Source organism: Lichenostomus cassidix, chromosome 5 (genome assembly GCF_008360975.1).
Source record: "Lichenostomus cassidix isolate B80296 chromosome 5, HeHo_3.0, whole genome shotgun sequence".
Classification (NCBI taxonomy): domain Eukaryota; kingdom Metazoa; phylum Chordata; class Aves; order Passeriformes; family Meliphagidae; genus Lichenostomus; species Lichenostomus cassidix.
This window is the reverse complement of record NC_139486.1, coordinates 47,679,465-47,692,796: the sequence shown is the minus strand read 5'-3', so window position 1 is coordinate 47,692,796 and position 13,332 is coordinate 47,679,465. Positions and strand designations below refer to the sequence as shown.

General features: G+C 37.1%; 1 protein-coding gene across 3 annotated transcripts in view; it reads left to right on the top strand.

Moving 5' to 3' along the window:
* Positions 1-13,332, top strand: part of CARS1 (cysteinyl-tRNA synthetase 1) — a 32,874-nt gene that overhangs the window by 2,601 nt on the left and 16,941 nt on the right. The window contains exons 2-13 of one of the 3 annotated variants that reach the window (XM_085062916.1): positions 2,409-2,654; positions 5,524-5,615; positions 6,435-6,523; positions 6,807-6,903; positions 7,365-7,463; positions 8,388-8,537; positions 8,929-9,069; positions 9,806-9,894; positions 10,485-10,606; positions 11,964-12,076; positions 12,586-12,714; positions 12,923-13,052. In XM_085062916.1, coding sequence (XP_084919042.1) covers positions 2,409-2,654; positions 5,524-5,615; positions 6,435-6,523; positions 6,807-6,903; positions 7,365-7,463; positions 8,388-8,537; positions 8,929-9,069; positions 9,806-9,894; positions 10,485-10,606; positions 11,964-12,076; positions 12,586-12,714; positions 12,923-13,052 — 1,497 coding nt within the window. Of the gene's footprint in view, positions 1-2,374; positions 2,655-5,523; positions 5,616-6,434; positions 6,524-6,806; positions 6,904-7,364; positions 7,464-8,387; positions 8,538-8,928; positions 9,070-9,805; positions 9,895-10,484; positions 10,607-11,963; positions 12,077-12,585; positions 12,715-12,922; positions 13,053-13,332 lie in introns of those variants that run through there. The other 2 variants (XM_085062914.1, XM_085062917.1) reach the window with 2 other exon arrangements.

The window sequence follows — 13,332 nt, the reverse complement described above, 5'->3', positions numbered from 1 at the left end:
GGAAATCACAGAAAACCAGATTCTGTGGATTTACTATTCTTCTTTCAGTAGTGATACCAATTGAATCAGAACAGACTTTTACGTAGATAGCTGTCTCTGATTCCTTTTGCTTGAAAAAAAGTGGTCTGCTGCTACACTGCCTTCCAAAAAACAGTGTTACCATAGTTATTTGCTCAGCACAGCCTGAGCCTGTCCCAGTGTGGGGCACTGGGAATGGGACAGTGAGCTTGCCAAACATTATGATTTCAAGTATTAATGTCTGCCAAGATTGCTCAAAAAAATTTTGGTTGTTAAACTTATCAGGGCTGAGCTAGTACTGACATTCACAGGCAGTGTTTGCCATCTCTCCTTGCCAAAATTAGCTTGTATGAGTGCTGTCATATTTGTTGTATTTGTGTGTAAGTTTGGGCAACTTCCCTTTTAGATTGGTTTGCAGATGTGGTTGGAAAGCACTTATATTGTTTCAGATACACTGACTTGCTTCCCATTAGCAGCCTGATGTGTGAATAATGATCATAATAACTATAATAATACCTCACAAATTGGGTGTTGCTTTTCCTTGCAAAAGATCTTTTCTTTGAGATACAGTTTCATTTCTACCCAGATCATTCTTGTAATACCTTTTTTCCCCCCTGCCTTCTCCCTCATGTGATTCATGTATACAAAATTTACGTTCAAGGAAGGCTTACGTCTTAGGTTTCCACAGTTAATGAATGTAACCATTTCAAACTATTTCATGTGTATAAACATGTGAAGTTCTGTGATGATAAACATCAGTAAATATTTAGGAGCCTGAAAAGATTATAGTAAAATATACTGTGTGAGCTGAAGCTGAATCCTATTCAGCTGGGTAAGGCAAGCCCGTAAGGTCAAGTTATGAACCATTATTTAATTGGTATTCCTTATTTTTACTGAACAATTACATGGATAAGCCTTGAGAAGGATTTATACTTTACATGAATCTGTCTTTGCTGTTGTGTACAAATTTTAAGTATTTTTAATGAACTTTGATTTTTTAAAAAAAAATTAAATCACTGACCTTTTTTATTGATTCTCCTGATGTGCCACTATGTCTCATTTATACCCAAAAAAGTTGAACACAAACATTATTGATATCTAGCTGCCACTTCCCTGCCATCCTGAGTTGCTGTTGGATATTTTAATAATTGATTTCCATAGAGAAAAATTAGTTACTCATAAAGCCTTAACTGATGATATCTGGAGTAACTTTTCAATTGTGCAGTCCCTCCCATCCTCTCCCAGCCTCATCTCCTTTCATTCCTGCTTTTCCCAGAGCGATGTGCTGTGAGCACCTCCATGCTTTGGGATCTCCTTGTGCAGGAGATGTTCGTGGCACTGTGAGAAGTCACACTTGTGGCCGTGGTCTCTGTTGGGATGTGGGAACAGGGACAGGTGCTCTCCTACTGCCACTTTACTGCACTGTGACCTTGTCTTAAATTACCTTGCTGGCTGACTGTCTAAGCAGGATATTGCCTTAATGTTTATACAGTCCTTTGAACATGAATGGAGCTACAAGCGTTGAATCATTGTAGGAAAATGTGAGTGCTGGGTTTGCCTAATGGCAGTGCTAGCCGAGTGCCACAGCCTCATAGTGCTTTGTACCCACTGACTTGCACAGGCCTTGCTCTTCCTGTGAGCATCCCCACCAACTCACAGAGCTTTCCTGTGTGTCCCTGCATTTGTCATGATGAGACATAACTGAACCTGCTTTGCCTGTGTACCAAAGAAATCATGGAATTAAAAAATTCTGAGAGAGGAGCACCATCTGATATCCTTTCTGTTCATTTGTGTAGATCTTACTCATTTTAAATATTGTTCATGTGCCTGAGGAGAGAAAGTGGCATGGGAGTAGTATGAGAATGTACAGCAACAGCTGAAGTTTTGAGTTGCCAGGGCAAGTAGGAGGAACTGAGCGTGGTGCTGGGAGCCTGCATGCAGGTAACAGCCCTGCAACGATGTAACTACATGCTCAAGTTCAGTGGACGTATTCACAGCCTTGGCTGGCACGGTGTATAAAATGAATCATCTTTAAATATTTGCAGGATGAGTGTTTTAGGAGCATGGAAAAGAGTGACTGATTAGGTTTGCTCTATGAAAAGGGTTTTCTCCAATTTCAGTAGATTATATTTCTTCATGGAAAAGACTTGTGTTCTTGCCCTTATTACTCTTTAAAAGACGCCTTCAAAAACATACAGCAGCATGAACATAATCCTATTAATAGGAAATACAAAGTTATTTGATAGCTTGTATTAAACATAATTTTCTCAAATTTCTTACCAGTTGCCAGAGCTAATTTACAGGGGGAGATGTATATTGTAAGGATATATTTTGGTCATGAGATCTCCTTCTTTTAATGCTGACCAAATGTCCTGTGCCTCTCTTTACAGCTTCCAGCTACAGTTTTATTCTGAGCATTAGTGAAGAGGAAGCCAGGGTGAAGGCTCTGAACGAGTACCTGAGCACTCGTAGTTATATCCAGGGGTTCACATTTTCACATGCAGATGTGGAGGTGTTCAGAAAGTTTTCGGGGCCACCTGTGGACCAGTATATCCATGTTGTCCGGTGGTACAGACACATAGAAGCAATCTATGATGGCAGCAGTGAAAAAAATGAGCCTTGTAAACTTCAAACAAGTGAGTAATATGAAACTGGTGGGCAGGTTATAGACTAGCTGACATTGTATCGGTTTTTATTGTTGAGAATTCCTAGAAGTTCCCTTTCATAAGCTCTTGCACGCCTTAGAATTTACAGTGTCGAATTGTATTCAAAGTAATAACATTATTCTTGCATATGGTTACTGTGTAATTGATAGATCCCGACTTATTTGGATGTTAAAGCTGTTACCAATTTTTTTTTTAAATTCCTCAGTGTACAGAATTTGATTATGAGTATTTTCTTTAAAAAGCAGGCTGTCTTCTGGTTTGTAAGAGAATGTGTTGGTTTGGGTTTTTTCCTTGAAATACCAAGATTTGCTCAGTCCACTTTTTTCCTTTGCAAGGGTAACTAAATAGTTGTTGTATAATATACAAATTCACAATAAAATAAACTGAATATTTCCTCTTATGATTGTTATTAACACTGAACTTCACAAAGAATGTCTGGGGTTTTTTTTAACCCTGGTAATTTAGGCATGCTGATGATTTGAGGAAATATTAACTGGTTAATCTAGGTCATTGTGTAAGCATGGGCAGGCATTTTTGGGAGCTGCATCACTCTCCTGACTTGTTTCCCAATGAGCTAGTCTAATTTAATTGCTTTAGAGTGAGATCCTTGCTCAGGGAGTCATGAAATAATTAATAATAATAACACAGAGCTGTTGTATAGTGCTTGCAATACTACAAATGAATGCATGATGTCTGTCATTATTGCTGATGGTTGTTGACTAATATTACTCCAGTGCTATCTTCTCACAACCTCTCACCATTTGTGTTCTCAATTCCTAAAAGACCAGCAGTTAAAATCAGACTGCTGTGAGTAAATTGTGTGTGTGTCGTGTGTCGTGTGCCTGCAAGTGTTTGTGCTGGTTGTTATTTCATTCCAGCAGAGAAGGGATCTCAGCTGCACCCCTGGCTCTCATAGTAGATTTATCAACTAACTACAGTTTGTCTGTAGACTTCCATGAATCAGGGTGGAGCAGTGAGAGAAAAGGTTTCCATCTTCCTGACCATGAAATCTTTACTGTTAAGTCTTTCTTTCTGAAGGGTTATGTCTTCATGATTGGTGCATGTGTTTCAGGAGTCCTGGAATGATGTTCTGCAGTGTTCACTATGAAAGTAACACACGTATCTGCCATACTTTTTAGACCTTGAATTCTTTATTGTTGTTTTTTTGGTGTACCAGGAAACTCCGTGGTGGATTAGAGCAAATGAAGTTCAGTTCACCTGGGGAAAGGCTGTGGGCTGGCAGAGGTGTATTTGAACAGACTAACCAATATTTTAGCAGCTTTTTACTTTGCCCTCAGCGTCTGTACAGTGGATAAAACGTGACACCTAACTCGCAAGCTGAGAAATATAGGATGCAGTATCTGGGTTTTTTCTTATGTTTGTGTGGTTGTAACTGAAGAAAGCCTTACAGATTTATCTTTTATTACGCTAACCCACACAGGCTTCTTTCCCCGAGGGAAGCGTTGGCCACAATTAGGCATACCAGCGTAATCTTTGTAAATCAAAGAGTAAACAAATCCATACCTTGGTGTATGACCTGTGTTATGGAGGGACTGCTCTTGAACTGGAGGTGTTCTGTTCAGCAGGACCTCATGCAATGAAATGTTTAGGATGGACATTTCCATGGATTCATAGCACAGAGATTAAATGCAGTCCCTTTGTGAGGCAGAGTACTATAATTAATATATTTTTTTCTTATTTAAGCAGTTACTCAAAAAAGCAAGATGAAGAGATTACATTTTTATACCATGAATGTTTGTGTTTTTTGAAGGTTTTCAACCAGAATATGCATATGAAGATACTGAGGGAAACAGGGTTAATGAAGAGCACCCTGAGACACGGGGTCAGAAAGGCAATTTTGTTGTCAAAACAAAATAGTTTGTATAATATTATAATTGCAGTTAAAATGCATACCATGAGAATTCCTAAAGATAGTGCTGTGTGTATTGAGCTGGCAAACTTGCTGTATTCTTGAATTGCCTGGTTTGCTTTCATTCCTAGTTAATGTGATAATTGGTTTAACATTATTACAGCTGTAAGCAGCCCAGTGCACAGCACGCTGCAACTCTGACAAATCACATGCCCATGCTTGTCTTTGAAAAAACCCCATGAGTTTGACAACTACGCTGCTTCTTTCAAATTTAGGAGAAAACAAATGCAAGAATATTGTCACTAATATTACCCTGGGTTTTATCTATTCTCTCTCATGGCAAAATATTGCCATCAAACTTGCTGAACTGGAGCATATTTGTGGTAAATGAGTGTGTTCAGAAATGCCTTGTGTACATAGCAACAGTGCATGATAAAAAGCTGAGGTTCTTTCTAAGCCTTTCTGTCTCCTCTCCCTCCCACCCTGAGTGCTCTGTCAATATTGGCTCTAGAAACCACCTCTGGACTCTGGAGATATTTTGCACGTTCTGTGTGAAATCTGTGATGTGCCATCACAGTAAAATCAGCGGGGTTGCAGAAAGCCCAGGACTGCCATAACACTTCATTAATGATTCATTGAATTTCAAAACTCTTGGTAATACTTTGCCTGAATTGCATGCTCTTACTTTTGTACCCTCTTCCTCACTGCTACTTGGATCAAAAGCTAATAGGAATGGCAAGTAAGAGAGTAGAAAATTACCTAGATTGAAATAATTTGTTTTGGTTTTGGTGGCTTTGTAGGGGGCTCTAACAGTAGTAGCTGGATTACTAGGATTGAAGCTGCTGTCTCCATTTAGATGTGGGTTTTTTTTCTTCTGAAATAATGATGTGATAAGGAGAAAATGTTACATTGCAAATCTGTTTGTGGAAAGTATCTTTTCAGTTTTCTTTAAATTACCTTTTCTCCTAGGTAAAGGCAAACGTGTGCAGCCCCCCTGGTCTCCCCCTGAAGGGACAAAACATTCTAGGCTCTGCCTCTACAACAGCCTGACTCGCAGTAAGGTGAGTAAATGAGGGGAAAGTGGAGATTTCCCTTGGAACACAAATAGAGCAGTCATCAAGTGCTTGTTTCTGAAGTGTTTGCCCTGTCAATAGTCAGGTCTCTGGGTTGTAAAATGTGGAATGCTAACAAGCAGAGGCCAGAAATGCTGTGCCAGTCTAGTGCTGGGCAAGCACAGTACTATATACACTAAGTACACATACACTGTTAGTGTGTGTCTCTTTGTGCTTATTGCATAATACTCAGTTCCCAGTTTCAGTTTGTCCTGCACAATAGCCAGGCATTCACCTGTAATGCATGTAAGTGTAAGCAGTGCGAGCAGAATAAAATCACAGTTTTTTTTTTATTCAGATGTTGCCTGTGTAAAAATAGTCTCACCAATTATATAGTTGTAATATAAAACATGTAAAACTTCTTGTGGTCTTGTTTGAAAGTCCTTTGAGAAAGAGGAAGTACTAAGAATATTAATTTTGCATGGGTTGTAGTATTCAAGTATTTGTGAACTGATTATAGTGTATAACCTTTTTCAATGCAAAAGAAAGCATTTGCAAACAGTTTGAATAATGCCCTGCCTAGTCCAAATCGTTGTAACTTGATATCTTGATTGATGAGAATGCATATAACATAAGCAGCCACACCCTGTTATCTCTCCTACATTATAAAGCTGGTGGTGATCTTTACTTGTGGTAAAGCTGGGAGTGGAATAACTATTTCATTTTTGTAATTATAATCCATGTTTTCATGTTCTAATCTCCAAATGGGGTGTTACTGTGTCATGTCTTCAATTTCTTCTGACCACTGTACTTTCCCTTTCAATTAAGGAAGTATTTCAGCCTCAGAATGGAAAAAAGGTCTTGTGGTATTGCTGTGGTCCAACAGTTTATGATGCTTCTCACATGGGACATGCCAGGTACTGCATTCCTTACTTTGATATAGGTGATAACAGTGCCTATAGGAAGCAAAAGATTATTAGGAAAAGATATGACTTAGATGAATGTATTACTAGAAAATGGTCTTTTTAGGCTGACTCAATGCTGCTACTTGAGATTGAAAGCATGTTACAGTATTTTATCATTACTTAAAAGGGGCAAAGTAAAAGTGCTGCACGGGTATTGAATGAGTTTAAAATGGTTTGTGCATAGAATAGATAGAGGTGTTCACTAGAAACACCCCTGTATCTTTTTGGTTTTTAGGTCCTACATCTCATTTGATATCCTGAGAAGAATCTTGAAGGATTATTTTAAATACGATGTTTTCTATTGTATGAATATTACAGATATTGATGATAAGGTAAGTGGGGTTTTTAAATTGCATTCTAAAATACTCTAATTTTATAATCGAAGTCAGAGAGTCACTTGTAATTGCCACTTGATAAACCAAGATAAATCGTACAATTATTAACTAAGACATCCATTTTGTACACAAAGGCATTGATTTTCTCAGTTTTGTAGTACTCCTGTGGTAGGAAACCCTATGGTGCTGTATAGAAATGAATGTTGTCACAAACAATGAAGACTAAGTATTTTACAAAGACAATTTATTTTATTTACCTGTTGAGATAATTAATTTACCCTGCTGAGTAGCTGATTAACTATGTATGGTGTGTTTAATTTATATTATTGCGTGTAATTCTTGTAGCTTGTTAAATTTATAGGGATTCTGAAATGCCTTTTATATGTAGTATATTTTATCTGCACTTTGTATAGCTATGTGTCGCTTCACAATAATATTTCCATGCTTCTGTTTTGTAGATCATCAAGAGAGCAAGACAAAATTACCTTTTTGAACGATATAGAGAGAACAAATCAACACCAGATCAGCTACTTGAAGATGTTAGAACTGCCTCAGAGGTGGGTGTGGTAATTCTCTGCTTGTGTTTTAGGTTCTCACTCAGTAATGTAGGAAAGCATCCAAAAAAATGCCTCTGACTCTGCTATCTCCTTAAACTTTCTGCTTGTTTTAGTCTTGGTACCACACAAATTAGAAATGTTATTTGAACTGCAAATCACTTTGATTTTTACATTAGTTTAGAATTGACAAATTCTTTAAAAAGCATTCCTGATTTCTGTGTTCTTAGCACTATTTTGTAAGTGCATTTATTGGACGTTTGTGCATTAGAGTTCGAATTGAAAAATTATCATTTTAAAGGGTTTTTAAACAGTGGTATGTCTTTAATCTTTCCAAGCTTGAGAGGTTTCCCTTTTGTACTGTTGATAACCTTGGAAAGAGCAAAAAGGCTCCAAAGATTTGGGGATTTAATAAATTGTGTATTCAGGACTGAAAGTGAGGGAAGGTGATTTTCTGGTAATTTTCAGAACTACAGATCACAAAGAGATTATCATTCTAATGAATTGAATACAGGCCTGGGAATAGGGTGCCTGGAAATTTTGCCCAACTATCTTTGCCTGACATACTCTCTAAATATTGCATTTAATCTGTGTTTCACATTAAAGCTTGTCCTTTTCAAGTTTGTGGTAATCAACTGCATAATTAAAGTGATCAGGTGCATAGAAAATGAAAACAGCAGTAATTATGATGATGTAGTGATTTATGAAGTCTCTGAAAAATTTAATTTGGATGCGAACTAAAATCTTGTGATTGCACCTTTATTTCTGATGTTTCATGCCTCACTAGTTGATGTCAAAGCTTTTTCTGTGGCGTAATATATTATTCATCACTAGCAAGGTGCTGTGTGGCTGAGATAATACTTTGTGTATGGAACATAGTGCTACTGTACTGCAGCTGGCTTTTTAATTTCTTTTTTGTAATTGTAGCCCTTTTTAGTTAAATTAAATGAGACAACAGACCCAGATAAAAAGCAAATGTTGGAAAGAATTCAAAATGCAGTGAAGTCTGCTTTTGACCCTCTACAAGAAGCTGTGCAAGCAAAACTCCCTGCTGAAGAGATCAACAGATGTCATGAGGTATGTTTGAGCCACTTCTTATGTTTTATATTTGGCTTATAGTTGTTAGGAGGTAGCTCGTAGTAATCCCCTGAAACATTATGGAACCTTTTATTCCTAAAAAGAGAAATTGGGACTGAGAACTTCATAGTACTTTGCATGCAATACAGGAAATTTAATTCTTCAATTCAGCTATAGGGCTTTTGGATGCTGTTTTTAGCCATTACTTTTCTTTCCCTCCCACTGTGATAATTATTCAGTTATTTTTACCTTTACAATGAAGATTTTGCTCTTGCATGTACTTAGACTTTACTTTCTCTTTGACTTTTTTGTCTTGAAATATTAGTTGCATTATAGGTTACTGAACAGTGCAAGTCTTTGATCGGTTGCTCTTACCATTATTGTTTTCTAGACGCTGTTGGAAGAAGCCAAAGATTTGCTGTCTGACTGGTTGGACACAAAATTTGGCAGTCAGGTGACTGACAATTCCATATTCTCAAAGCTCCCCAAATTCTGGGAAGGGGAATTTCATAAAGACATGGAAGCACTCAACGTAAGTAAATGAACTATTTTCTCTTCTAAAAACGTATGTGCCATGCCTTATAGTACCTAGAATACAATTTATCTGCTTAATAGCTTTCAAGAACTTCATATTTCAACTTTATCAATAAAGTAGTTCCTTTAATATGCGTAGGTAGATGTTAAATTAGTGCCTGCTCTGTTTCCATCGCAATAATCTTAAATCTGCTGTGGGTGTTATGGGTCACTTAACTGGTGATCACGTTTGATGTGTGCTCTCCATGCCATCCACTTGGTGTAACATGGGCAAGCAATCACAGACCCATCCAGATGTTTGAGATGGAATCTGTTGGTTGCACAAGAGATCCCTGCCAGCCTCAGCATTTAGATTGACTATTTAATAGTCTTCAGGCACTAAGAAATTATGTGATGATAACCATCAAGAAGAGACTTGTCTGTTACAGATTAAATGCTGTGTCACAGGCAGTGATTCAGGTTGATTTATTTACCTGCAAATCAGAGGGACTTATTGCCTCTTCTGTCGGAAGAACTGGCATCTCTTGCAGTAGTTTTATGTTAATGTCCCCTTAAAGGCAGAGGAGAATGGGAACAACACATTGTTTCAGAGCAGAAAGCTTGAAATAGGAGTGTTAGATTTTATTAGCACTTGCTTTTGAGCAAATTTGTAACCAATAAATAACATATATGTATGCAAATATGCACTAAATATATATATATATATATATATAAAATCTACTTTTTATCTATAGGTTTTACCTCCAGATGTTTTAACACGGGTTAGTGAATATGTGCCAGAAATTGTGGATTTTGTGAAGAAGATTGTGGATAATGGTTATGGGTAAGTTTGCTATTGTGTGCCAGAACAATTGCTTTCAGCACTTAACTGTGAGCTGTTTTCTCTGTTTTCATATGCAGCGGTAGTCTTTGCCAGAAGCAGGTTTTCATCAAATAAAGAAATTTCAGGTTTCTTTGCAAAAGACTTCTTATTTCTCACCTAATGTGCTTCTTACAATGTCCTATAGGGTGAAATCCTTGTTCATTAAAATGAAGTCAAAGTCCCATTCACTTGAGCTATGTTTGATTCCTTGTCTTCCTCAAAAATTGACACCTCAGTTGACAGTTAGAAATCAGTTGTAAATAGCATAGATTTTTTAAAATGGTAATTCTTGTGACTGTTACCTGATGACTCACCTCTTAAAAGCTTAACAATAGATGCTGTTTTCTCTTTGATCGATTTCATTATGATTTGCAAGGATTTGTTTCACATGGTAAGACCTTAAAACTTAATCTCACCTAAGTCACCTTTACTATAATGAGCATTAACATACTGTGAGTGGAGTTACCAGAAAACTTGACAGTGATTTTAGGGATAAAATTCAGTTAAGTTGTGGTAGAAAGTTAGCTAAATAATGATCTTTCACTTTTCAGGTATGTGTCCAATGGATCTGTGTACTTTGATACTATGAAGTTTGATGCCAGTGAAAAACACTCCTATGCTAAGTTGGTGCCTGAAGCTGTAGGTGATCAAAAAGCTCTTCAAGAGGGTGAAGGTAAAGATTTGCTGAAGTTGTTGAAGAAACTGATGATGTGTTGGTCTCTTCAATTGATTTCACTGTTTGGATTGGTCACAGTCAGAGCTTAATGGTTTACCTGCTGCACTTCCTTTACCAATTTCTTTGCCAAAGTTTTGTAGCTTAAGCCAGTACTTTCCTGAAAGTTTTAAATTGGGACATACCAAGGAATATTATTAATCCTAGGATGGTTTTGGGTTACTTTTTGTTTGTGGGGTTGCTTTTTTTTTGGTCAGAATTGTGAATAGCTCAGTCATTTGGCCACAGCTCAGTTACTTGCTTGTTCATGTGGCTCAGAGTAGGAGCAAAGACTTGAACCTGGGTCTCCACATGCCAGACAAGTTCTCCACATCAGGCTGGGGTTATTTCATGACAAATATTTGGGTTCCTCTTTCATACTGAGAATTCTTTTTTGACTTCATTGTGCTGAACTAAATCCAAATACAGATTTTTTTGAGTTGAGCTATAGGTCAGTAAATGAGACTCATTTGTTATCTGCTCCTAAAGTTGTACAGCTGTAGGAAATAATACAGAAAGTCTATAATAATAATATTAAAATGTTTTAATATCATTTTTATGTTGTTTCCCTGACAGATAATGTAATTTTCACTATTACAAACAGCAGAAATGCTAAGCTTTGAAAATTGCAATTAATGTAAATAAAAGCAAAATACATCCACATTTAAAGTGCATAATGTACCATATTCTAAGCAATTGAGATTGCAGGTATTTCAACCTGTACAGCAAAAGTAACTGAGAATGCTAGCCTTGACAATCTTGTTTTTAATCTGTCTTGGATTTTTATGCTGTAGGGAGTATTGTTGACCACTTTTAGTCTTGGCCAGTACTCCTGAAATGGTAAATTCCTTGTGTTTAAAGATGTTACAATAGAAGGACCACCTAAATTATCATAAGGAGCCTACAGCAAATAATGCATAACACATCTGTGATGGTAACAGAACAGTAAATGCAGCCATCTAACTTTGGAATGGATTGATTCTGCAGTCTTTCTTGTATCTGAGTATAGGGTTTTTTCTTTCTGTATGTCTTTTCTGTGACTGCAATATTGGTGTTGTGCCTGCTGAGAGAATATAGATGAATCTCATGTCAAAACATGTCACCAGTGCAGCTGATACTTGTCAGATACTTGTGAAACAAACATTAACCAAAACCCCAATGGATTATCAAGGTTAATAATAATGATTTTTAAGGGTTCCATGATTTGGGGAGTTGTGTTTTGGCGGTTTTTTTTATTCACTTTATGTGAGATACAGCAAGGTCAAAAATCAGTAATGCTGGTTTAAAATTTATACATTTATATTTTCTCTTTTGAAAGGTGACCTGAGCATCTCAGCTGATCGCTTAAGTGAGAAGCGTTCTCCAAATGATTTTGCTTTATGGAAATCTTCCAAGCCAGGAGAGCCCTCATGGGACTCCCCATGGGGAAAGGTAAGGACACTGTAATCAGGATTTGGATTTTCTACACTTTATTAAATAGCACAGTTACACAAGTATTTTGCCTCACCTCATATTAACAATGTATAAATTGTGGAAATCATGTATTCAGTCATAAGATTCTGTGGTTAATGTTCATTAATAATCTAGAATGTTCATCAGTCTGTTTGATGCTTTTTAAGCAGAAATTTGCATGCAGGCCCACCATGGCTGTTACTGGTCATTTGTCCTCTGTTTATTGACAACCTTTATCTGCAGTAAATTCTAGTTCCTTTTCTCCCCTGTGATCAAAAATATTAATGTAGCTTTTAAAAGAATGATAGGCAAGATAATCTAAACGTTACAGATGAGTTGCCAGGTTGGATCTTCAAATGCAACAGTTTCCTTTTGTGAAGTTGAGACTGAGATTTTTTTTTTTCTCTTAGGAGCAGCATGAGGGACTGAGACATAGGCAGGAGAGGAAGAGAGTTATTAGTAACCAAGTAATGCCCTTTTGTTAACAGGGTCGTCCAGGTTGGCACATTGAATGTTCTGCTATGGCTGGATCCATTCTAGGAGAGTCGATGGATATTCATGGAGGAGGCTTTGATCTGCGATTTCCTCACCATGACAATGAACTGGCCCAGTCTGAGGTGAATGAACTGACCTTTCTGCAGTGAAAAAGCGACATGCTTTGCTTTGACTGCAACTTACACAAATCCATAGTTCAGTTTTTAAAACCTGATGTGTGTTTTGTGTAAGGACAAGTTTTGGTTCTCAGGATTTTATTCTCTAAGTTTTCCTCCTTCTTGATATAGTTGTAAACAGTGTTGGGTCTTTGGGTTTTGGATTTTCCTGCAGGCATACTTTGAAAACGATCACTGGGTTCGGTATTTTCTGCATACTGGTCATTTAACAATTGCTGGCTGTAAAATGTCCAAGTCTTTGAAGAACTTCATTACCATAAAAGATGCACTGAAGAAACATACAGGTAATTTTTTTTTTTTTTAAATGGGAATGCTTTTGATGCACTTTTGTGGCTGTGGTAACTTTGTTATTCAGGATAACTTCAGGTATCTTTTTTCCCTAACTTTAGAACAGCTTGCTTGTTCTTCTGATCCTGGTTGGTATTTATCAGCATGGATAATAGAAGTTTTGCTCTTTTGGTAGATGTAGTGATAGTAAGAACTTTAAAGATGATGTTCTTAGCCACTGCAGTATTGGAGTAGATGAAAATGCTTTAGCTTATGATAACTGTCCTTGTTTATTTT